The sequence below is a fragment of the Octodon degus genome, unplaced genomic scaffold (assembly GCF_000260255.1).
Source record: "Octodon degus isolate 3935 unplaced genomic scaffold, OctDeg1.0 scaffold00001, whole genome shotgun sequence".
NCBI lineage: Eukaryota > Metazoa > Chordata > Mammalia > Rodentia > Octodontidae > Octodon > Octodon degus.
The window spans coordinates 38,005,784-38,032,652 of NW_004524577.1; the positions used below are offsets into that span (position 1 = coordinate 38,005,784).

Sequence of the window (26,869 nt, forward strand, 5' to 3'; positions counted from 1 at the left end):
CTTTAAAAGTATTGCACAGAATTGTCACCTGACCTGAAACCTGACATCATTCTCCAACTCAGGCTTCTTAGGTATATTCTGCTTTTGCTCTTTTCCTTGGTGCTGCTCCTGGTTCTTTCATAGAATCCTGTTGCCTCTTTAAAGAAACAGCACTGTTTCTGTGAGTCCTAGTATTTTAGAAACCACCAAAGGAATGTGTTGATACTGTGTAAGATGGCAAAAGTAACTCCCAGAGAGAGCTCAAATCTGATTAACTAAACAACATACAAGGATAAGAAAATTGATAGCTCCTGGGCTGGCCAAATAGCTCAGTGGAGTAAAGCGCTGACTTAGGCAGACACACAGCGGGCCTGGGTTGGACCATGGCGTGCCTGCCCTGCCCTACCGCACTGAGATGACCTTGAGACTGGGTGTGGTGGTGCTCGGCTGTCATGCAGCTATTGCGAGGCTGGACACTGCGGGGTCGCTATGAGTCTGATCTGTGCTGCGAGCCCCTGAGACCCTGTGCTGAAATACAAAAGAAAACTGATAGATCCAAATAGACTAGGGTTTTACCGCCTCTCTAGAAATCCCACCTGTTAGTAGGCAGCCTATATAGTGTACAGTATAGCACAGCACAGCCTAAATAATACGAAACAGTGGGGTTATCTATCACATCAGTGATTCCAGGAAATGGAAAGCCAGAATATAGATAGAAGGCAAAAAGAGGAAGTAAAAATACTTCTCTGTGCCTTTTGCCTCACTGTAAGCTGCTATAATAGGAAAATGGAGCCTTGTGGTTACAAGAGCTTTCCTCTCTTGTTTTCATCCTTTCTGAATTAGCTAATCTTGAAAGCCACAGTAGAGCCTATGCAGCTCATTTGTGGTTTCCTGATTTACTTGCTGACTTTCCAGTGGAACAAGTCTTTTAAAAGCATGTAAACTTATAGAAGGATTTGCTCCATGGGGCAAAACAATCAGCAAACTTCTAACCAGACTGATTATAATCTAACTCCTTAAGCATATTCTGCTTTTGCCTTTTCTTGGTACTTTCTCTACTTTGAAACTTTTTTAGAGGAACCAAAATCAAAGGATTTTCCTAGGTTTTCGGACCATGCTCCATAGTGACTGGACTTACATCATCAAAAGGAATCCTTCTCTGACCTGTGTGTTGTTAAAACATGCTGCATGACTACTTGGCCTTGTCTGTAGTACCTGGAATGGAACCTGGAATCATTCCATCGGTGAATTAGTACTACCCAGTCAGAACCTCATGTAGATACTAGATCAGATTATTCACAAATTGTGTAGTTTATCCCTTTCCTTAGATGTTTGTGATCCACATTCACTACTTTTCTTTAACACTTCACATTAACTATTGTGACAGACATTTCCAGTGTTCCCAATAATCTCTAGTACCCAAAAGGCTGGTTTTGTGGTACTTTATTCTTCTATGTAATTGTACAATGTTGTAATCTTTTGTACACATTGGCCATAGAATGATTACACTCTGTGCAGGTTCATATACATAACGCATCTCAATTCTTTTTTCACCTCCTTTTTTTCTCATCCCCTCCATTGCACTTTCTTCCATTTCTTTTTTTGTTTGTTTGTTTGTGGTACCGGAGATTGACCAGGCAAGCGCTCATTCTACTGAGCTATCTCCCCAGGCCCTCCATTTCTTAATTCTTTTATTTTTATCTTATTTATGTTTTGGGTCTCATACAAAACAAACCCTGCAGTATTTGAGTTTGTGTGACTGATTTATTTTACTTAACATAGTCTGAAAGTGCATCCATTTTCCTACAGATGACTCGCTTGCCCTTCATGGCAGAGTAGTAGTAGTCCATTGTATATAAGTAACCACATTGTCTTTATCCATACTTATTTTTTCTACCAACCTCAGTGCATACATAAATTAAACAGCTTTGCATTCAGCTTTATATAAGCTACTTTTATCCAGCGCTTTCTTAGGCTTCCTCTACATTGATTTTTTTTTTTTTTTCTTTCTGGTAATGCATGTGATTCAGCTTGAATCTTAGTGGGAATAATCAATGAAGGTAATAATGTGCTGCACTTTGTTGAGAATATGGAGATAAAATTTAATTTTAAAGTATTCTGATAATGAAAGTTAATGTTTTCCTTAATATTTTTTTCCAGGCACAGTATCCGTTATCTATTTGATTTTTCTTGTCACTTTGAAGGCTATTCAGTTGGGATTTCATTTGGAATTTCACTGGTTTGTACCAACAGAATTTTTTGTACCAGGTGAGCTGTTTTGTCAAAATAAAGAAATAATAAATTACAATAATGTGATCTTAGAGATCAGGGAGATGGCTCAGTAGAATAAGTGCTTCGTTGGCAAGCACAAGGGCCTGAATGCAATCCCTGGTTCCGCAAAAAAAAAAAAAAAATAATAATAATAATAATAATAATAATAATAATAATAATATAAACTAAAAAAAATAATGTGATCTTTAAGTTAATCATTGTTATATGCTATTCTAAAACAAATAGTGGTATTTTTGTGCTAAACATTTTTACTTATCTTGTTAAGTTAAAAACAGGACTGTGGGGCTGGTGAGATGGCTCAGTGGTCTAAAGTACCTACTTAGAACAAGCTTAGCAAAGCACAGGGACCACGGTTCAATCCCCCAGCACCACATGCCAGCCAGCCGTGCCCCCTGGTGGGCTGTGCTGGCCACACACACACACACACACACACTCACACACACAAACACACACAAATAAATAAGAAAAAATAAAAAAAAAAAAAAAAAAAAAAAAAAAAAACAGGACTGTGTTGAGACTTCTTTGATTTCTTACAATTGGGGGTTACCAAAACTGTTTGCTATTTCTACTGAATAGTTAAAATTCATTTAACTTATTATGCAATTGAAAAATCAGAAACTCATTGTCTCAATAATAAAATATATCCTATGTCCAGTGATATATGAAATAACTGCTCATTAAAATTGTTATTCCCTAATGGGTTTGTTCATATTACTGTTTTCTGGCTACAAGTATGATTATTAAATGTTTGACCTCCTCTTTTTTAATTTTCTTATGATTATAACTTAGCAATTTCTTTGGTTCCCCCAAGCATATTCTGGATGTGATAAAAGCATCATGAAGCAAAAAATAAATCCTGCTAAGTGAGGAGCCAGATTAGATAATGGAATTGACTGTTATACAAATGTCTTGAAAGCTAGTAATGAGAAAATAATACACAATTGTGTTGTTGGCTTAGAACTACTGCTTTCTTTCCGTTTAGCAACCTTCAATTTAGACAGTCTAGATTTCCAAGCCTGTATTCAGTGCCTACTCTGTGTAATTGTTCTTTACCACTCAATTTGTTTCTTTCTTTTAAACAACATTCCTAAGTTTTCCAGGTGTAGATTTGGTGGTTATTGGAAGTTGTTCCCATTTCCATGGTTTTTAAAACATTTGACTACATTAGTTTTAAATTTTTTTTTTTTTCACTTCAAAGCCTGCAAAGACTCAAAAGTCAATGTAGATTCAGAGTAAAGCAACTATTGAGGCTTGGAAAGCACTCTGCTCCAAGACTATGTGTAAAATTGGACATAAATGAAAATAGAAACTTTCAACTAGTTTGTCCATTGACTGACAAAAATAGTCTTAAGATATTCTAAAATTAGATCATTGTGATTTATAAAGAATCTTAATGATAATCATAGAACATGAGTAATAGACATAGGGAGGGAAAAATGGTTATTCAAAAAACAAAAGAATAAGTATTTTATTTATTTATTTATTTATTTTTTTAAAATTTGTTATTTATTTGTGTGTGTGTGTGTGTGTGTGTGGCCAGCTCAGCCCACCAGGGGGCGGGGCTAGCTGGCATGTGGTGCTGGGGGATTGAACCGTGGTCCCTTTGCTTTGCCAAGCTCACTCTAAGTAGGTGCTCTAGACCGCGGAGCCATCTCACCAGCCCCAAGAATAAGTATTTTAATAGACATTACATCATTTATTTCACATAGTTTAGATAATATGAAGGGAGAATCAGGAGGCTGAGTCAGGAAGATTGCTGGGACCGGACTAATAGCAAGGCCCTGTTTCAAAACACACACAGTCTCCAAAATCTGGAAGGGGTGAATCTCTTAATGAGACGTTTATATAAATTCTGATCATCTTTGCTTATGTACTTGTTTGCTTAAGTTTGTTTCTAAAACTTTTTTTTCTTGGCCATGGATTAAACCCATGGCCTCATACAGGACAGGCAGGACTTATACCATGTAGTGCTGAGCTTAGCCGTAAAGGTTTTCTTTTTCGTACCATAGATCCTGTCATCAGCGTTTTTCTCAGGTAGGGGAAAAATGAGAAAAACCTTGCCATATCATCCAACCTTTTCTTGCCTTTTTCTTTACTTTCACAGCAGTGGCATCTTTATTCAGTCATGTATCATAACAGTTTTCCCCTACTGAACTATTCCTGCAGTATACAGCTATCTCCCCACATAAATAGCAAAAATCCATGTGGTTTCATATTCCCCTCAATTATTGCCTCCTTTTAAGGAAACTTTTAGAAACATTGCATATGCTCACTGTCTCCGACTTTTTTCTGTTTGGCTTTGAATCCTGTCCTACCCGACTTTTGCCCCAGCTGTTGCTCTGTGAGAGTGACTCTCTTGTCAGCACAATGCCCACCTCTCATCCCTCTGACTCAGCGGGTGGGCAGGGTGGGCAGCATTAGCCCCCTCTGTCTCCATTACCTCTTTCTTTACCTGACTTTAAAACCTGCTTTTTCTTGATTTGTCTCTGTAGCTGGCTGCTCCTTCTCAAATTTCTGACCTCTAAATTACATAGCTGTCCAGGGCCTAGATCTCCAGCCTCTCCTCTCTCCCGCCTTGTTCCCTAAGGAATCTTATATAACTACCTGGCTTTATATATTACCCATATAATGGTGACTTTTCCCACTTTACATCTCTTGCCCAGCTTCTCCACTGAAGTCCATACTCAAACACCCCTTGTCCCTTCTGAGTCTCCACTTGGGTGTCCGTGGATATCACAGACTTATGTTGACAAAACTAAAAACTTGTTTTCTGGGCTGGGGGGATAGTTTGTTGGTCTAAACACCTGCCTAGCAAGCACAAAGACCCGGGTTTGATCCCCAGTACCTCATGCTGTACCAGCTCCAGAACCCCAGGTGCACTGTGCCAGCCACTGAAACCAGGCATGGTGGCATAGGCCTGTAATCCCAGCACTGAGAAGGCTGAGACAGGAGGATCAATGTGAGTCTGAACTGCTTAGCAAGACCCTGTTTAAAAAAAAAAAAAAAAAAAGTGTTTTCTTCATTGTCCACTTCTATCACCAGTTTGCTTAAAAAGTAGATTCAGGGCTGGTGAGATGGCTGAGTGGTCTAAAGTACCTACTTAGAACAAGCTTAGCAAAGCACAGGGACCGAGGTTCAATCCCCCAGCACCACATGCCAGCCAGCCCCGCCCCCTGGTGGGCTGAGCTGGCCACACACACACACACACACACACACACACACACACACACAAATAAATAAAATTTAAAAAAAAAAAAAAAGGTAGATTCCGTTTTCTCCTTGATCAGGCCAAAACTTTTGCAGGCATCTGTGAATGGTCTTTCTCCACCCTCCACATTCAGTCCATCTACACAGTGTTTCTATTTTACTTTTTTAAAAAAAACTAAAGGGTTGTGGTAGTTGCTTTCTCTCAGTGCTGAGACAAAACACCTGACCCCTAAGGTAAAGGAGGAAAGGCTTATTTCAGCTCACAGTTCGTAGAGGTTTCAGTCCATGGTTTGGAGGTTGACTCTGTCCAGTCAGCAGAGATTTCAGCTGGCCACAAGCAGGCTGACATGGCTGAGGAGCGTTGTGGAGAAATGGCTTGGGGTGTGGCAGTACAAGCAGGAGGCAGGAAGCAGCAGCAGCAGGCAGGCCTGCCTTCCTTCGGTGCCTCTGCATTCTGTCCAGCTTGTAAGCTGTTAACTGGCACCACCCGAGCCCAGGTGGAGTTGCCTTACCCACCATCACACCTTTAATCCACTTTCACATACCCTGCTCCAGCCATCTTTGAAACCACCTCCTATGGCCATGTAGGGCCTTTGGAGCATGCAAGCCATAATACTCCACCCTCAGCTCCCAAAAGTCTCTTGCGATTTGAGGGAAACTTTGCTATGAGCCCCTCTATAAAAGAAAAGAAAGTTAAACACTTCCAACATACAATGGCCCCAGATAAACATTCCCATTCCAAAGAAAGGGGCTAGATGGAAATGGGACCAAGGCAAGGCCAGAATCCATTAGGGAAAATATTAAGTCCCATAGTTGCATGTCTAGCATCTGAGGGAGTTTGTGGCCATGGGGGGCTCTGCCCTTACAGCGGGCAGGTGTTGCTGCTCTCAGACTTCTCTCTCGCACTGGCTCTGCTCATTCCTTGCAGCTTTGCTCAGATGAACTGTGATTCTGGCTTCTCCAGCCTTCTTGGGTCTCTACCAACCATTCAGCTTTACACGCACAGCTTAACGCACTGTGCTCTCGGGCACACTACCTGGCCTCCTGGGCTTGTTTCTGAAATCTGTATGGAACCCTTCCTGACCCCACAACTCTTGCATTCTGTATGCATTTAAAACTAGCACCACATGGATGGTACTGAGGTCTGCCACCAGTTGGAGCAATACCCAGCCTCCTCCTCTCTTGACTGTAAGAGTCAAGTGTCTAGATTGCTGAGCACTGAACCAAACCCCAAGGAGCAACTTCTCTAGGCCAACACCATTCTAGAACTTGGTACTCAGGGGCTCTCTTAAAGAAAATCTTAGACTTTTGCAGCTTTGCAGCCGCAAAGGGTAGAGTAATACTGGTTGTGGGGATGTACTCAGGCCATCTTTTCTGTTCCTTCTCTGCAACCACATTCTCTATTCCATCTTTGTAGTCCACAACTTTACTGAAGCTTCCTTTCTGGCCAGACTCAAAATGTTTGAAATAATTCTGCAGAGCTCTTTGTTCTTGATTCTTAAAATTGGTCTGGCTAAAAGCCCCCAACAGTAGTCATGCATAGCCTCAACATTAGACTGCCTTGAAATTTTGTCTACCAAATTAGTCAGTTACCTTTAATCTCAGTTTCAGGCAAAGTCTGGAGAAGAGCAAATTGCAGACAAGTTTTCTACCACAGCATAATACACACACTTTAGAGTCTAACAGCCACTGCAGTCCTTGCTTCTGACTGAAACCTTCTGAGCCTGGCCTTTACCAGCAGCATTTCGATCAGCATGCTGGTCTTCTGAGCTCTGACCAGACTGTCCCATCATGTTCAGCTTACAGTGTTACAGGGCTGCTACTTCAGCCTGCTTCTCCTGTACTTGCCAAACTCTTCGTAAATTGGAGCCTTTGAACCTCATGGCCAAGGAGTATGACAACAGTGAACCCACTTCTCTCACCAAAATCTGTCTTGGTTACTTTTCTCATTGCTGAGACAAAATACCCAACACAGTTAAAAGAGGAAAGGTTTATTTCACTTTCAGTTTATAGAGGTTTCGATCCAGTCTCCTGGTTCCAAAGCAGGATGGCATGCCAGAGGGAAATCACAGAAAAGAAGAAGTTCATAGCATGGTGGGGCAGGCAGAAGGCAGCAACAGCAAGCCTCCCTCTCCCTTGTATCACTTCCAGGTCTAGCCTTTCAGGAGGTGCCACCCACACCTGGGGGTGACCCCTCCTTAATCCAAGCATGACATCCTTCATCCCAGTCTTGCTCCTTTAATCCATATTTACACATCCTAATCTAGCCACCTTTGACACTCCTTACCTATGGCCTCACGAAGCTCTGGGGGGACATCTACATATAAGCCATAACAGGGGTGTAGGGTGCAGTCATTTACCTCGTGTGTACAAGACCCTGGGTTCAGTCTCCACTGCATCATACACAAAAGAGAGACTCTGACTGCTTCTTTTAATTTCCACCAAAAAACTATGTCAATCTACTATCTTCTCACCTGGATTACCCTGGTACCTGCTAATTAATCTTGCTGTCTCCATTCTGTCTCCTCTACCGTCATCTGTTGTATACACAGCAGTGCAAGTGATATTTTTTTAAAAAATAATCTGCAAAGTCACTAATGGTCTCTTACCTCATTCAGAATGACAGCAGTGTCTGTCATGGTCTGTGATTCTCCTTGCCTCTTCCCTCTTACTCTCTACTCCAGCTGTATTGGCGCACTTACTGGCTTGCCTACTTCTTGGCTTACTTACATACTGGTTTACTTATTCTTCCCCAGAAACGCCAAACACACCCGTATTTACTGTTCCTTCTGTGTGAAAAGCCCTTCTGCTTTTCCAGATATTTAGACATTCTCATTAAAGATACCTTCCCTGACTACCTGCTCACCCCATCCTTCCCTGTGCCATGTTTTTCTTAAGAACTCTTGTCAGTAACAATCTTATATACAAATATTTGTGGTTGTCTAATATTTGTATTAATAAATTCTTGGTTTTGCTCTAGATTTGGAATATTGAGAGACACCCAGTTATTCTAATCTACTTAATTCCTGAGTGTCAGAAAGCAGCAGAAGAAAACAGGTCTATCTGGAGATGTTTCAAAATCTTTTTGGTTCTTGAGTTCAGATAGTGAAAGCTCAGATGCTAAAGGAGTACCTGTCTTTGTTTTCTATTTATCTGTATCCTTGAATTGGATTGTTAACTTTCTGAGCAAAGCGATATTCTTTGGTTTAGTTTTTTTGTGCTTCTGAATTATTGTTGTATCTCAAGTTTTAAAACATTTCCTGGCACATAGTGGTGCTCAGTAAATAATTGTTGAATACATAAATGTGTTTCTTTCTACTCTCTGCTGAATTGCATGAAAATGAAATAAATGTAAAGAACCAGAACAGTAAAGAAATAAATGTAAGAACCAAAGACAAAAGGAATCCAAAGAACAGTAACAGTCAAGAGATGGCAGTAGATTTTTAAAAGCTGAGAAACTGATAGATGTTGATAACTGCAAAGAAAGCAGAAGAGCTAAAATACCTAAGTATGTATAAGAGATTCAGTACATAGAGGGTTGATTTTAGCCCTACAGCCCTTTCCTTCTTTTCGACCTAGCAAGAGAGAAGAAACGAAATCAGAGAGACTGTGACCTTGAGTGCATGTGGTGTGTGGCAGATGGCCTTGGTCTAAGACAGGGATTAAGTGCAGGTGTAGAGATGAATGTGGAATGTTGAGGTTTCTCTTTGCACCTCCTCCCCTAAATTTCTTTCGTTTACCCCTTGGTTTCCAGAATGCTGACAGCTAGGAAAGGATTCTCTGAGAAACTGACAGGCCCCAAAAGAAAGAATCAGAGTCCCTGGTAGTTGGGTTCTGCCAGAAATGTATCTTGCTTACGTCAGACTTTGTAGATGTCAACTAAGTACTGCATTTTTAGTGCTTTACCTTTTTTTTTTTTTTTTAAATATTTTTATTTATTTACGTGTGTGTGTGTGGCCAGCTCAGCCCACCAGGGGGCGGGGCTGGCTGGCATGTGGTGCTGGGGGATTGAACCGCGGTCCCTGTGCTTTGCTAAGCTTGTTCTAAGTAGGTGCTTTAGACCACTCAGCCATCTCACCAGCCCCAGTGCTTTACCTTTAAATATAAATAAAAAGGCAAAAATAACAAATATTGGAGTTAAACATCATACATGAAAATGAAAGAGGGGAAAACTTGGAGGAGAAACAATGAAAGGGAAAAATAATGTTTTTTAAGTTACATTTTTAAAGCATTAAAAAGTAAAGTTATGAAACCAGGCCTAGTGCCATGTGCCTGTAATCCCAGTTCTGGGGAGGTCAAGGCATGATTACAAATTCAAAGCCAACCTGTTCAGTTTAGCAAGATTCTATCTAAAAATAAAAGACTAAAAAGGGCTAGAGCTGAGTGCTTCTTTGGTTCAATCCCAGTAAGGTGGGGAAAGAATTATATCCAGGAAGCAAGCACTGTTTAGCTTCAAAGAATGACAGCAAGAAGGAGGGGACTTGTTCTTAAAACTAAAATATATAATAGAAGTTTGAAATTCAGGGGAATGGCTGGGGAGGTAGTTCAGCATCTTAAGCACCTGCCTGGTAAGCACAAGGACCCAGGTTTGATACCTGGCACCACATGCCATGCTGGCCCCACCCCTGGCCCATGCCAAGCTGGCCACCAAAACCAGGTGTGGTGGCAAAGCACTGGGGAGGCTGAGACAGGAGGATCATTATGAATCCAAACTGCATAGTGAGACCCTGTACCAAATACATAATTATTTTGAAAAAAAGTAATAAAATTCAAGGGAATCTTGCAAAATGTGAATAAATGATGAGAAAGAAGGAAAGAAGATAATGCCCTGTGTGATGGTACACGCCTGTAATCTTAGCCTCAGACGAAGAGGTGAGGCAGCACAGTGGCCACCAGCTCTAGGCTGGCCTGGGTTCCATGGTGAATAGACCAGCCTGGGCTGCATAGCGAGACTGTCTAAGAAAAAATAAAATAGAAGAGGAAAAGATAAACCACAGCATTAATCTATTTTTAGAAGAAAGAAAATGAAATTATTAAGAAATTTTCTCATAACTGAAGAATACAAATGTCTATGGTCAAAAAGTGCCCAGCACTTGGGATCACGCCATGCTAAAGTGTATTTATCATAAATTTCAGAATACCCAGGATAAAGAGAAGGCCCTAAACAAAACCAAGATGTGTTGTGTACCTGTACAGAATCCCCACAATAAATGTAATCGTTATGTTTTGAAAACATCAACTAAAAAATATATATATATATACTTTTTTTTTTTTTAAGTGGAGAAAAACAATGTGGGCTCAGAATAGAATCAAACCTTTCAGTAACTCAGAGCTTGAAAAGGCAGTAAAACTTATCATCTGTCATCTAAGGTAAAACCATCATCTATCATCTGAGGTTTCAGGAAAGTTATTTCAGCCTACAATTCTGAATCTCACCACACTCCCACTTAATGATTTTTGCAGAAGGTCTCATACATACTGTCTTGCCTTCCCTGCACCCTTTCTCGACAAAACCCTACAAAATGTGCTCTACCACAAAATAGTAAATCAAGAAACTCGCAGAAAGATGTTGGAGGACAACCCTAGAAAACAGCTGTGCAAGCCTAGTCCGTAGCCAGACCAGATTATAGGATTATAGGTTTTTGATGTTTTATACAGATGGAGAGGAGTTTTCCTATTCTTTCATGTTCAGGGGAAAAGTAATATTAACTAGAAAAGTAAGAAACTAAAAAAGAAAAAGTTACTTCAGAAAAAGAAATCAATACATTTTTATATAAAAGGAAATAAAACCATATTTTCCATGGTTTAACTATTAGTAATGCATAATGTTTTTATTTTATTTTATTTATTTTTATTTTATTTTATTTTATTTTTTGCAGAACCGGGAATTGAACTCAGATCCTTACATTTGCCAGTCAAGCACTTATCCTACTGAGCCATCTCCCCAGCCCTGATGTTTTTAAAAATAACATTCAACATTGATTTTACAAATCAAAATTATAAGTAATTTTATTGAGGAATGGGAAGTAGGAGAGCACATACGATGGTGGTTATAGGATAGCATCAAAGCCATCTGGTAGGAAAATCAGTTATGTCAAAAATTTAAAAAAAAAATTAAAATAAAGGTCCAGGAATATAAATGTACAAAAATAAGCTAGAAAGTACATTTAAGATACACCAGATAGAAGAGTTGAAATTGCTTGCCAGTGGGAAGCAGGCTTCAGGATGGAACGTGTGAGGCAAGAGAATGCTGGGAGTTTGTTGTTGTTGTAAGCCATACTGTTTAACTTTTAACAATTAGTACATACTCAAGACTGAAATTAACTGTGAGATAAAAAACTATTAAATGCTTTAAAACTGACCCCAAAGACTTTAGACACTTACTTTTCAAAAATGGGTGATTTGCCATTTTGATAGTAATACTGTAATTGTATTCCTTGGTTACCATAAAAATAATTCTCTGCTCACATATGTTTTGAGTAGTTGATGGGAGCAGAATACATCTTTTCTTACCATTCATTAATATTTTTACCATTCATTAATATTTAATAGTAACCATTCATTAATATTTAATAGTAGTCCTAAATATAATAAAATTTCTACTTATTTTTTAGGTGTATGGTCAGTTCTTTTTTTAAGGGGGGACTTGCTTTTGAGGTTTTTCTTAAAGTATAAAATTCCTATAGCATGCAGTTTAAAAGTGCACATTTTAATTAATTTTCGCAAACTGAACACAACATACAGTCAGTATTGAGATCAGAATCAGAAATTAGCAGTCATTGTTTCCACACTGTTGTTAAATCCATGCAAGAATAACCCCTATTTAAACTTCTAACGCAAAAAGTTAGTTGTTTTCTGCTTTAACATCATATAAATGGAATATATAACATGTGTCCTTTAGGATCTTGCTTCTTTTAGTCAGCATTGTACTGTGAAATTGATCTGTATTACATGTTTGTAGTTCATTTTTTGTTTTCTCTTTAGTACATGCTTGCACTGTATGCAGTTTGTAAGCATCTTGGGGAGGGGGTACTTGTACATAATGCAGCTAGATTCTTTTTTTATCCCCTTAGTCTTCCCTCCTACCTGTAGGAAACTCCTCTAGGGTTTCCTCAGTCTAAGAAGTCAATATTTGTAATCCCAAAGATACGTTATTGGAATCCTACCAAGTTAATTCATGTCTACCACTCTCAGTACAACCCATGGCAAAAGTAAAGACACTAAAACATATTTTTAATTATTGGGGCATCAAGGGGCCCTAAGTCCAGCCATAAAGATTGCTTTCTGGAACAAAGAGGCTGACCCAGGGCCTCACCTGGTTTTATTCAGTGGAGGAGTGGCTTGAGGAGGAATGACTGAGAATTGTGGGAAGTGGGTGAGTACTGTGAGCTGAGCTAGGTGGGTGGCCTGCATTTACCTCTGCCATATGCAGAGAGAAGGAGATGCAGAGAAAGTAATCTGCATTATGCTATTGAGATAGTATCTAATGTTTTGGGGGGTCTGGTGCTTCAGCTTTGATGTAGTCTTTCAAGCCCCAGAAGTCATAGCCTCTGTCTCAAGGCTTGATCCCATCTGGCATTGCGGAGCATTGGCTCTTCATCCTGTCTCGACCCAGCTCACATTAAAGAGCAGCAGGTGTAGGTTGCCAGGGAAACATGCATGCCACCTTCAAAGACTATCACCAGCACCTCAGCTAGACCAATATACATTGCTTAAGGCCAATTGAAAGATTAAACAAAATTCCTAGCCAGCTCTGCACATAATACAAGGAAATAAGGTCAGGCTCGGCCAAAATGGAGACAGAGTCGCTTTTCTTTCAAGGAGAGCTGCTGAGGTGGTCCTTCACACCTACCTCCTTCCCTCCTCTTCTAAATCTCCTTATCGCATTTTCTTTTTTAAACTTTTATTAGTACGTATTTGCAGTACATAATTAGTACATTCACTGTAAGGAATCAGTATGTGTACATAACATATTACAAATCGTTCATTCTCATTGGTGTTTCATCATATATACTACAATTTGTTTTACCATTTGTGGACATTTAAATTATGTCCAGCTTTTAACTGTTAGGTTAATTGCAACTTCATTATTACATAAGTCCTCATTGAACATATATCTGTCTGTCTCTCTGTATGCCTCTGTCTCTCTGTCTCTGTGTGTTTGTGTCTCTCTGCCTCTGTCTCTCTCACTCTTACTCTTGCTCTCCTTGAGACAGGATCTCACTGTGCAGTTCAGGCTGGCCTGGAGTTCACTTTGTAGCCCAGGCTCACCTCAGACTCACAGTAACTCCTGCCTCAGCCTGTGCACCACCACAGTTGGCCATGACTGCTATCTCTTGAGTGTGAATCTAGGAGTGAAACTAATAGGCTAAGGATATGCATATGTTCAGCTTTCATAAATATTGTCAGACAGCTTTCCAAAATCGTTGTACCGGTTTACATTCCCATCAGCTGGTTGGAAGTTGCAACTGCCCCACTTTTTCACCAACATTCGTATCTCCTATTTTTTGTATCTTTCCTCTCTGAGGTATGTGGTAATATGACATTATAGTTTTCATTTGCATTTCCCTGGGGACTAATGAAGTTAGGACATTTTCTTATGTTCATTGGCCATTTGGATGTTCTCTTTTATGAAGTGTCTTTTCTTCTTTGTTCGTTTTCCTGTTGCCTTTGTCTGGTATTTTTATCACTGATTTATAGACATTCTTTACACACAGTACGTTCTGTCAGATACGTGTGTTGGAATTCTCTTCTCCCTATCTGCTTACATCCTTTCTTGATCTGCCTTTTCAGAGGACTTTGAAAATGACCAGAAGTTTGAGGCTTCTTTAAAACCACTTTGTGAAGGGAAATATTTGTCCTCTTTAATATAAATGCCCTTATTATGGTATAAATACTGTGTTATTTAATAAGCTGTATTTTCTACACAAAGGCTCATACATGGGTATTCATAGCAGCATTATTCATAGTAGCCAAAGATGGAAACAACCAAGGTTCATCTCAGAGGAATAAATAAATATAGTACAGTGATTATGAACCGAGGTATGAGTGTTATTGTTTTTCTTTGAAGATATAAATATGTTAATGCAGAGTTGTTTCTGCTAAACTAAAACCTCAGTATTTGGGTTTAATTAGTGTTGGCATTTGCAGAAAATAAGTGGGCTTGGAGTTGCAACTAACAAATTACTTCACAAGATATTTTAGAGATGATAAAGGTTGGTTGCTCTAAGACACAGAAAGGCCAGCACAATGGAAGGACTTTCTGAAAATTAATAGATCTTAGTGAAAAGCAATCATTCTAAAAATAGTTTAAAGTTTTTTTAGGGGAGGGTTTGAGACAGGATCTCACAACACAGTTTAGGCTGGCCTTCAACTTGCTATGTAGCTCAGATTAGCCTAGAACTTGTGATCCTCCTGCCTCAGTCTCCCAAGTGCCACCACACCCAGCCTCCCTAAAGTAAAATTTTTATCATTTGTGCCTGACTTCTTTTCCTAAAATAATATAGCAAACAGTCAGTAGGCTTTTTCTACATATCTAGTTTTTATTCCAGTGTCCCCTAAAATGGGTTATTGTCTACTATACCACCTGTTTTGCCTAGACTCAGCGGCATTTTCAGGAAAATCATAACCTTACTGTACAGAAAATGAGTTTTGCAGTTATTTGGTAGCAGGCCTCAAAACAAATTGGCAATGCTCTTAAAATGTTATTTTAAGAACCCTTGGAGAGGGTGAAGCACAGACTTGCATTCTGCATGCAGTTAGGGTCAGAACGTATAGGCATCATAGTCTGATGCTTTGTGGGAAGTGTGTGCCTCTGTGCTCTGTCAGCTGAGACCTTAGCAGTGCTTGAGCGGCTACTGAAGTGCCCTCTGCACTGGTATACGAGCTCAGGGCAGGCCGCACTGCCTCTGACCTCACCTCACCAAGTGTGTAGAGAAAGTTGGGAGATAGGAAGAACTAAGCCTCCGCCATGCTTTCTGAATTGTCAGCAAAAGTTGAAGCTGAAGTAAAAGCAGCTGCAGAAATGTCTATGGGAGCAGAGGCTCCTGAAGATACTTGCATTGTTCTATAGCTTTGCACCCGAGTGATTGAAATCTCCAGATACGGAACCCAGCCACATGCATGTTTCCAGAATCCAATGACAGCCATTGCACCTAGTCACGGTTGGCAAGCAAGTTGGAGCGTGGCTGACTGCCCGCCTGTGTGGGTTCTCTTTTGAAACTGGCCAAGCATGCAGCTCCTACAACTCAGACTCTTGGAGCAGAGGAAGCAGTTTCGAGAGCCCTCGTGTCGCGATGGGACACCTGTAAACATGGTCTCATTTCTCATGCTTCCCTTCTAGGCCACGGAAGTCCCAAACGCAAAGGGAAGATTTTTCAAATGCTGAGTCCCCAAGCCATGTTGTGATGCTTCCAGGCAAGATCCCAGTTCTGAAATGGGAGTTAGGACAGAGCCAAATTACAGGCCAAAATGAGGAGCTTAAAGGGATAAGACAGAAGGATAAGAAGAACAAGTAGAGCAGGAAAGGCACTAGCGAAAGCAGAAAGAATGTGAAAACGAGTGAAGGCTTGGGCTTCCTCTGAAGACACTGCTCTCCCAAAAACCCATAATAGAACAGGAGGATGAAGAGGGCAGTAAGACTTAAAAGAAAACAAAAAAGCCAAAATTAAAACAGAAGAGGAGGTATCTGTGAAGAAGAAAAAGAAAAAAGAGAAAGACAAACGCATTAAGAAAGAGCCACTTCCTGAAGAAGAGCCGTGACCGACACAAGTCCTGGCCCAGAGAAAAAGGGAAAAAAAGAGACTCTGAAGCATAATGGGAGGCAGCGCAGTTCTATTGACTGCGCGCTTGACTTGGGTGGGGTGCGCCAGAGCAGCTCTGGTTGGAAACCAAGGAAGGGCAGGTTGGGCCAGGTAGGGATTAGTCAGCCATCCCTTCCAGACTAATTGAGGCATTGCATTAACCCTGTTAACTGTATTATGTCTTCATTTCTTACTCTTCTCCATACAAATAAAACTCTTTCTTTGTAGAAGAATATTATTTTAAAATTTTGTGGAAATTTTTAAAAATACTGATAAGTGGTTAACTTTTTTTAAATCCTGTCAAGCAAAGATAAATAACTATTATTTGTATTTTTGTGGATATTCTTCTAGTCTTTTATCCCCATACATAATTTTTTTAATATATTTGGTATAGGATCTCATTGTGCAACTCAGACTCATAGTGATCTTCCTGTTTTCAGCCTCCCAGCACTGGGATTACAGGGGTGCACCATCATGCCTGGTCTTGGTGGCCAGCTCAGTGAGGAGTAAAGCCATACTATACATGCACTTCAGTCGTGAATATGTTCATAGCATAAAAATCTTCCTCAGCAATATAATTTTTAAAAACTGGATGCCACTATGAAGCTGCTTCTTAGCTTACCCAATCCCTTTAAGTGAATATTTGTTTCTAATATTTTTAAGCAGTACTTTTTAGGTTTGTTATTGAAGAATGGAGGACTTTAAAGTCAGACCCTAAAATTGACTCCTACACTGCCCCATACTATTTGTGTGACGGCAAAAAAGAGTTACTGATACAAAAAACCTACATAGGATAGTGATTTCATGATTTCTTTTCTTTCCCTATTGATTTGTGTAAATATAAAGGTGACCTCAAAGAACCACATAAAGGTATTTTCATATTCTTATTCCTTAGACAGAACAAAGACAACTAATTTTTTTGGCTGCTAATATTTTCTACAAGTCAATTTTAACATTTTTGTTTTGTCTCTTTTTTTTTCTCCTAGAGATAAGATTTCAGTTTCCACAGCTGACTGGAGTGCTTACCCTTGCTTTCTTTATTCATAATTGTATTATCACACTCTTGAAAAACAATAAGAATCAAGAAAACAATGTGAGTAATTATCTGAGGAAATGACTTCTGTAACTCCTGAGGATAGACTTTGTAAGTCAGTGTTTTAGGTACTTTATGTCTGGAAGAGAGTTACACTTTGTTTGTCTTAATTTTTGAGTTTGAACCATAGAGTAGTGGTCAGCAAACTTTGTCTGTGAACGTGAGGTGCAAATACCTGGGTGCAAGTCCAAATACAAACACCTCACTCTACTGCCAGGACATGAAAGCAATAAATAAACAAATGAATCTGTTACCACAGGCAAAAACACATGCTGTTATCTCAGCACTCTGGTCAACTGAGGCAGGAGGATGACAAGTTCTAGCCCAGCCAGAGCAATTTGGAACTTAGGGAGACCCTGTCACAAAGTTTAAAAACTTTAAAAAAAAAAAAGTTTTGTATGTAACTCAGTGCAAAGGCCTTGGGTTTAACCCCCAGTACCAGGATAGATGAGTGGGTCGATGGATGAATGGGCAGATGGATAGAGTAGATAAAGTTGTGTTTCAATGTTATTATTTAAGACAACAAAATAGGTCAGATTTGGCTTGTCAACCATAATTTCACAGCGCCTGATATAGAGCAACTAGTAAAATGGAAGGAAATGTAGCTAATCAGCCAATAATGGTAAAAATTATAATGTGGTAAAAAAAAAAATGATCTAAAAGAAGGTAAGAAAAAGGGAAAGAACACATGGGACAACAGAAACAAATAGCAAGATAAGAGAGTTAAAGACCATCATATTGATAGTTGCATTTAATATAAATGGTCCATACATTTCAATTAAAAGATGCAAAACTTGAACACCAAATTTATGGGGCTTGCAATGGAAGCTTTCCCGGGGGAAAGTATAACTGAACATCTACATTAAAAATGAAGTATCTGAGGCCAAAGCAATAGTTCAGCGGCATAAGTACCTACAAGGTCCTGAGTTCAATCCCCAGGACCAAGAGGTACAAATGAAAGGTCTCAAATCGAAATCTAACCTTCTATCTTACAATACTGAACAAAGCAAACTAAAACCAAACCACGGTGAAGTTAACCAGCTACCTGTTGCCGTGTGGGTAGACTGTAAGCTCACTTTGGTAGTTTCTAACCATGTAAGCAAAAATCATGATGAAACTCTACTAGACGTCTCTACAGTTATTAGCAAAATACAAGGGAATGTGCTATTCACTACACATGAGAATTTTTTTTTTTTTAATTTAGGGAAGGGTCTACAGGGTGCTCAGGGTCTCACTACGAGATGGGACTCACAGTGATTCTCCTGTTTACAGCCTCCCAAGTGCTGGGATTACAGGTGCATATCACCATGCCCAGTCTCAATTGCCATCTCAGCACACCCTGGGGTTGGGACCAGCACAACAGGCTCAGGCATTGAACTCCTGGCTCCTGTGCCTGCTTGCAGGCACTTTAATCCACTGAGCTATTTGGTTGACCCACCTGAGGATTCTGAGGTTTGAGTAAGGGGTAGTATCTAGGAGACTCATTATGAAAGCAAAAAGCATCCTAAGTACAGGGAAGTTAGCTCTCAACTTAGGGAAGAATATGTCGGCCTCTTTCATTTTCATCTTTACTGGGCATGTACGTGGCATGTTACTTGTAAGTGGAGTTGCAATTGAGTAAATCTGGATTTTCCATATTTCTTAACTGCCTTCACATTTTGTTTTGCTCATATGTAAACAATGATATCTGTTGGGGTTATAAAAATTAAATAGTATGAAATATACACATTTAACATTACCTAAAATATAGTAGGAGCTAGACATTCTTAGCTTGTTTACCCATTACTGACATTTATAGCCTGTTTTCTGATGTCGACTTATAACAGATACTCAAACATGCATCTGGAGAAGTGGAACTCTTGTGTATTGCATCATTCTGTCCATAAGGTAGTAAAGCAGATTTAACTGTCAAAGTCTCCCTAGTGACAGAACAACCATGTATACCTAGTAGCCTGGGGAAGAACCAATTATATTGAGCTTTGTTTTATGGCACTGGAAATTGAACCTCTGTTGCTCTTTGTGTGTTTATTTTGAGACAGGGTCTCATCAAGTTGCCTAGGCAGGGCTTGAATTCGTAATCGTCCTGTCTCAGCTTCCCAGAATGTTGGGATTGCAGGCCTGTACCATCTCATGCTTGAATCTTAACCACTCATACATATGTTTGCATGCTTTGTGTGTAGTTTATCTTATAAGAAAACTGCCTCAAAATAATTCACTTGCAGGCAGTTCTCATGTTGCATGGTTCCTCCATGCACAAATTGCAGTTACTAAGGTTTAGATTATATTAGTGTCCTAACATGATACCAATTTCAGTCACTACAGGGTTTGACATATGAATACTTGCATAAAGCAGTGGCTGCTAGCTTTCCATTTCACAGATTAACATGCACATCACGGAGACACATTGTGAATAATGGCCAGTCGCATCACATCTTTCAAAGTCTGTCAGGGATTGTTCACTTTATATGCAGCCCGTGAAGCAGGTAGTTGTGCCGGCTCTTTGTCTGCAGTGGTAAGCCCATGTGCTATTTTACCAAAATTGATAATTGAAAGAAAGAATTGGCAAACAAAGGTGAAAATGCAGCGATAAAACAAAGAGTAGTACATGGAAAATGAAATTTAAATAGAACGTAAGGGAAGTTGTAAAAGAAACAGCTGATTGTGGAAGTGTTGGCGATACTGCAGGACTAGAGACGCAGCCGGCAGAAGTCAGGGAGAGTAACCTTTTCAACATGAACTTTCAAAGGGTTGTGATGAGAAGGAGGAAGATGGCCCAGAGGAGGTGACACTGTCAGAAAATCCCCATTGGAAGAATTCTCAGAGATATTTCACAACGTTGAAAGCACAAATAGATGAAATATTAGAAGTAAAACAAAGAGTAAAGAATGCCAATGCCATTTCAACTTTGTCACTTGAACAAGTCTTTTTTTTTTTTTTTTTTTTTTTTTGTGGAATCAGGGATTGAACTCAGGCCCTTGCACTAGCCAGTGAAGCACTTATTCTACTGAGTTATCTCCCTGACCCCTGAACAAATCTTAGAGACTTGAAGACAAATGTTTAAATGCTGATATTTTCTTGCTCTCTTAAAACCATAATATGAAGTGATGTTCTAGCCTTCAAAAAACCAGTGGTGTGTCACATGAACTTTTTTTTTTTTTTTGTATTTTAGGGAAGGGTCTACAGGGTATTCAGGGTCTCACTAGTAGATCAGACTTGTAGTGATCCGCCTGTTTATAGCCTCCCAAGAGCTGGGATTACAGGTGCACACCACCATGCCCAGTCTCAATTGCTGTCTCACTGTGCCCCAGGGGTGGGGCCAGCATGGCAGGCCCAGGGATCGAACCCTTGGCCCCTGCACCTGCTTGCAGGCACTTGAGTCTGCTGAGTTTGTTTGGCTGTCCCTACGTTAACTTCTTAAAGTATTAATAATTACTGATGAGAAAATTAACATTTATGAGGTACTATGTGTCAGCAACATTCTAAATATTTTATATATATAAATAGATATGTTTTGTCCTTTTGATTATGCTGACATTGGCTTATGTAATATATCAAGCTAAATGGATACTATATTCTAAAGACTCTTTGTCACTGAAATTATCTAATGATTGTACCTTTCAGTTTACCTCTTGAGTTATCCAAGTCTTCCATGTTACGTTAACTTTTTGAAATTAAAGTCAGAAAATGGGAGGCTTACCGAGGACTCTGAATTCACAGTGCCGCTGTTGAGTTAGGCAGCCCAGCCGCAGAAAACAGGGTTATGAAAGTGGAAAAGAAAATGAAGGACTAGGAAAGCCTCCTTTTCTGTATAATTCTTTTGGACTTGTTTCTCAAGACATCCGCAGGGAAACAAGTAAGACTCCTAATTGGGTGTGCTAATTAGATTTTCCAAGTTTAACTTAATATTTGTGCATTTTTTCAGTAAACATAACTTTATTTGTGTAACTGGGAGAGTAGGGCTGAAGGTCATCCACTTCCTTTGCTACCAGCAGAATAGCCAGTCCCTGTACCTGCTGCGTGGAAATGGGGATAAACTCTCGCTATATCTTCACTGTTTGAATCAGAACCTAAACAGTGCTGCTTTACTTTTATTTTGTGCAGTTTTATTCAGTTTATTGTTCTGCTGGGGGTGTTTTGCAATGCAGTCTTCCACTGTAGTTCAGGCTGGCCTTAACACTCACAGTGTAGCCCAGACTGGCCTCAAACTTGTGACAGTCCTTCTGCCTCAGCCTTCTGAGGGCTGGGATTACTGGCGCCTGGCTACCCTGCTTTGTTCTGTGAAACGATTTGAGTTGCCTTGTATCTTAATTTGCTACTTTGTTCTTCATATAACTCTGTGGTTTCCTTGGCTGTGCACTAGTGGAGGTTTTAATAAGTGTTCAGGCTAAGTCTGTGGCCACTTCCTGTTGTTTTTCTTCGTGAGCGCTCTACTCCATAGTACGTTCATTATGAGTTCTAACTGGCGGCAGAGTGTGGCTCCCAGGCCGACTTGCCGGACTGGCCCTTTATAAATCCAAGCCTCATTCTAATTGATAGTCTGCCTTGCTCCCCTACCATCAGTCCGTGAGCCATGGCTTAGTCATGAACCAGAGTAGGTCACCTTACTGATACAGAGTTCTTGACGTAGTGCCAGTTTTACTGTCATGTGTGTCTCTTATGGAACGTGTGTAGTTTTACTTTGAGCCTCATCTTCTAAACGATAGCTTTTTCTCTCTGTTCCCATTAAGGGATTTTAGGAGGCCAGATGTTGAGGCATAGCACAGTGACGGCTTGGGTTTGAGCAAAGAATAGCAAGTCTCACATGTGCACGCTCCTCAGGGGTGGCCTATTTCCCAGCTCACACTAAACCTCAGCTGCTTTTCTAAGAAGAACAGCGTTCCTGTTCATGAGAGCATTTCCAGATGAAAACTGATAGGCGTCTCCTAAGTTCTCCTGAGTACTGTCAAACAGTACTCATCTTAGCACTGTTTACAGATCTTACAGTACTGATCTCAGCACTGTATTTTCATATACAGCTCTGTATGTGTTGTTACATTCTTTGTTACTCATAGGCTATTGCCTCTTTCAGGTTTTGCTTATTGTTGTTCATTATAAGTATCCTGCAGACTGGAAATGTCTCCATCGCTGTAGCTGAGGACATGCCTTTTGGAACCAGAAAGACCTTGATAGAATATTGGCTTCACCAGCTACTCACATTGTGACCATGCACAAGTTTTGTAACTTTGCTCGCCTTAGTTTGCTTATCCATGAAGTGGAGAGATTGACTGTATCTGGATCATAAAGTTGTTATGAGGATGAAATCAAATATGCATAATATGCTTAGCACAGAGCCCAGCACCTAGAAGCAATTAATAAATTAAACTGGGACCGGGGACCTGGGTTCTATCTCTGGTGTATGCTGAGATGGCAATTGAGACTGGGCGTGGTGACTCATGCCTATAATCCTGGCTCTTGGGAGGCTGAAAATGGGAGAATCACTACAAGTCCCATCTATGTAGTGAGACCCTATAGACCTTGTATAGACTAAAAAATACAAATAAATTAATTAAACCAATGTATTATATTTATCATACTTACTAAGTTCCTTTTGTATGCCAAGTGTTACCCTGGTATTAGGGATATAAAAATAAAAAAGCTGGACCAGGGAGATAGCTCAGTAGGATAAGTACTTGCCTGGCAAGTGCAGGATCCTGAGTTCAATCCCTGGTAGCATGCAAAATAAATAAGTAAATAAATGTAAAAAAGCCCAAGTCCCTGTCCTCAGGATCTCAAGTAAGATGGCTTGGATCAAGTTAAAAGCCAATAGAAAAGAATAGTGGTGCATACCTGCAATCTTAGTATTTGCCTCTAATCCCAGCACTCAGGAGGCTGAGGCAGGAGGATCAGTGTAAATTCAAGACAGCCTGGGCTACACAGTAAATTCAAGCCCAGCCTAAATGAACTACATAGTGAACTCTGTCCCCCAAAAAATTGAAAAATAAATACATTATATATATATATATATATATATATATATATATATATATATATGTATGTATTTTATAGTATACTATAAAGAATACTTTTTTTTCTTCCAGGAAGGCAGCCCAAAATAAGGTGGTAGGGGGCCAGGGAGATGGCTCAGTAAAATAAGCGTTTGCCTGGCAAGCTCAAGGACCTGAGTTCAATCCCCACTTCTGCAAAAAAAAAAAAAAAGAGAGAGAGAGAAAACAAAATAAGGAGGTGACCACGTAGTATACAAATTAAAGGCTGTCCATGGAATGATGGGTGTCCCTCATCTCGTACAGTATATAGCTGTTTGACATAGCTGTTTTGCCTCCCATTTGGGATTTTTTTTTTTTTAACAAGGCCACCTCTGTTCTTAAGTGGCTTGAGTAGGTTGAGGGTAGAATGTCTTTTAGGTATCATAATAGAAGACAGTCATCCCTTGATAGGAAACTGGGTATTGCCTGGCTCCTTTCTGTTCTCCCACCAAGTTTAAGGCTACCCTGTGGATAACTGAAATCTAGCATACCACAGGCCCTAGATCTCCATGAATTAAAGGGAAAATTTTTTGAAACATCTCCCTGGAAGTTTGATCACCCTCCCTTCCCTCAACCCTGAAGAATGAGCCCTTCCAGAGGCCAGGAAGCAATCTACATAAGCTTGAAGCTCTACAGGTCTACCCATCCAATGTGGGGTATGGAATCCCTGGATTGTTCTCAAGCTGATTGTCTATTTAATCCTGACAAAGATTTCATGTATCTGGTTACTTGCTCTTTAACTGGTTGGTTGGATGGTTGGAGGGATGGATGGTTGGTTGGTTGGTTGGTTGGTTGGTTGGTTGGTTGGTTGGTTGGTTGGCTGGATGGCTGACTGGATGGCTGGCTGGCTGGCTGGCTGGCTGGCTGGCTGGTTTTTTCAGACAAGGTCTCACTATGTAGTTCAGACTAGACTTGAGCTCTGTAGGTATCCCAACCTGGCCTTGAACTGGCAGTGATCCTCTTGCCTCAGCCTCATGAGTGCTTTTTTAACTGAATTTATAGCAGTTCAAGTTTATAAAACTTGACTATTGCTGCAGCCCATTTAAGGAGAAAAATTATCCAGAAAATTAGAAATGTTTCCTAATTCCAAATGTCCAAACATTCTCACTGTTATCAAGCTTTAAAAAAAAAATTGTGTATGACTTTTTAATCTGTTTTCTTAGCTTTCAAAGTAATCTGTGTTTAAAGTGAAAACTGAGTGGGCTTATTGCCACACACAGTTGAGTTGTGCTAAATCGTTTGGCTGTCACTGCAGTGCTGAGAGAGACAGCCTGCATCTGTGGAATCTGTCCTGTCTGGACCCGACAGCTGGCTGCACTCGGCATTTCGGAGGGCGGGCGGGAATAGCAGTGGGAAGAAGCAGTCACTTTATTTACTGTTCTGTGTTTGTTTACTGATTCCAGTAATAACATTGTACAGTTACTTGAACAGCTGCCCTTTGATTTCCATCTGTTTACTGTTTAGGTTCATTGGGCTTGACCTTAGCTCTTGCCTGTTGTGTTCCCTTTGATTAGCTCTCCTTTATTAAATGTTTTCATGTGTTCTACTCCCTTGTGGTCTAGGCATAATTTTGATGACTTAATTTACTAAAGAAATAATTTTTTTTTAAATTCTCAGTCCTACTGAAGATGACTTATACTTTCTTGTTGCTCCTTAGCCTTGTTGATAGTTAAATATTTTATAAATAAATTACCTTTTGGAATTAAGTCAGAATTTCAGTCATGTGAAGCCACAGTTTATGTTAGCTTTCTAAGTCTGCCAACAGGTAACTTAGTGGATGTACTCCAGGCTAGTTTAAAAAAAAAAAAAAAATTGGCATGATAATTGTGGTGTGTGAATTTTGTTTTAGTTACTTTCTGCGAATAGATTGGCCAGAAGGGGTACACGCATATATACACAGGGCTAAAAAAATAAATTCTGTAATTTTTACTTTTACTTAGTGTTAAATTGTTGCAAATTTCTTCCTGTTGTAGGAACTTTATTTTATGTTTGTCTATTTCTAGGTGAGAGACCTGTGCATCGCCTACATGCTGGTGACGCTGACTTATCTCTATATCGGAGTCCTGGTTTTTGCTTCGTTTCCTTCACCTCCATTATCCAAAGAGTGCATTGAGCAGGTACGGCGCTGTGTACCTTCTCTGTGTGATTGTTTATAACTTCATGTGTGAATAGTACGCAGGATGATAACAGGGAGATAGAATAGCACACAGGCCTGGGTCTGAATAAATCTTTACCATCTATTTGAAGTAAGGAATTTTGATACCTTCCCCATCCTGTCTGAGTTTGTCTCCTTTTCTATGAAATTTTATAAAATATATGCCATTTGAATTTTACATGTGTCCTGAATACTAGGCACCTGTGTGCTCAAATATGACTACTATCGTGTATTATATTTCTCTTTGTGTAGAGAACAATTACCAGGAATTCTTGTGAATTTATACAACATCCACATTGGATTCACTAAGTCTCTTATTTTCCAAAGCCCAGATCTGAAAGTGCCATGGCTAACCTGTTTGTTCATCTTGAATGATAAATCTGACTCACACTCAGATACTGAGCACCAGACAGCAAAGCAGGACAGGGTGTGTGTCAGTTAAAAAGAGGGAGACAGCACTCATGGTGGCCTATAGTCTCAGCACTTGGGAGTCTGAGGCAGATGGGTCCCAAGTTTGAGATCAGCTGGGGCAACATAGCAAGTCCTGGGCTGACCTGTGCTCCAGAGGGAGAACCTGCCTCAAAACAAAGCAAAAGACAAAGCCAGAAAGGGGAAAATGAATATAAAGAAAAATCTTGCTGTGTATGATGTCACATGCCTGTAAGCCCAGCACTCTGGAAAGCTGGGGGCAGGGGTAGGGAACCCATTTTGAGCCCATTCAGGGCAACTTTGAAACTTTAAAAAAAAAAAACCTATATCAAAAATAATAATAATAATTCTAAGGGCTGGTTGTGTAGCTTACTGTGACAGCTTCATGCTCAACCCCTGCACTACAAAGAAAGCCTTATACCAAAAAGTTGCCATGAGTAAAAATTTGCATTTAGTTAATCAAACGTTTGGGAATAATACAGTATCTAATGTGACTGAAAATTTTCTCCGGAAAAACAGTATTTTGTAGGTGATTTTCTAGTCAGGAGAAACTGCTGTAGGTAGTCACTAGAGTAGAAAACAGGGAGGTCAATCTTCTGCACAAGAGAAGAGGACCGAGAGATGATAGGAGAGAAGAGGGCATGAAAGGAAGAATGAAATGTTAGGTCTGTGAACCAACTCCACATGAGAAATGTGATCATTATGTGCTGCAAACAGGCACCAAGAAAGATAAAATATTAAAAAAAAAGACAGAGCATGGTGGTGCACACCTGTAATCCCAGTGCTGAGGCGGCTAAAAACAGGAGGACTGCCTCGAGTCTGAGCTGCATAGTGAGACCCTGTACCAAATACATTAAAGAAAACTGCTCTAAAAGAATATAGTGGGCTG

The 26,869-nt window shown here is 39.9% G+C and overlaps 1 protein-coding gene across 3 annotated transcripts in view; it reads left to right on the forward strand.

Moving 5' to 3' along the window:
* The window catches only part of Slc38a9 (solute carrier family 38 member 9), a 124,320-nt gene that overhangs the window by 90,204 nt on the left and 7,247 nt on the right, over nt 1–26,869 (forward strand). For 2 of the 3 annotated variants that reach the window (XM_004623090.2, XM_023709372.1), the window contains 3 exons: nt 2,140–2,247; nt 17,267–17,373; nt 25,400–25,513. In XM_004623090.2, coding sequence (XP_004623147.1) covers nt 2,140–2,247; nt 17,267–17,373; nt 25,400–25,513 — 329 coding nt within the window. The remainder of the gene's footprint in view (nt 1–2,139; nt 2,248–17,266; nt 17,374–25,399; nt 25,514–26,869) is intronic. The other variant, XM_023709364.1, reaches the window with a different exon arrangement.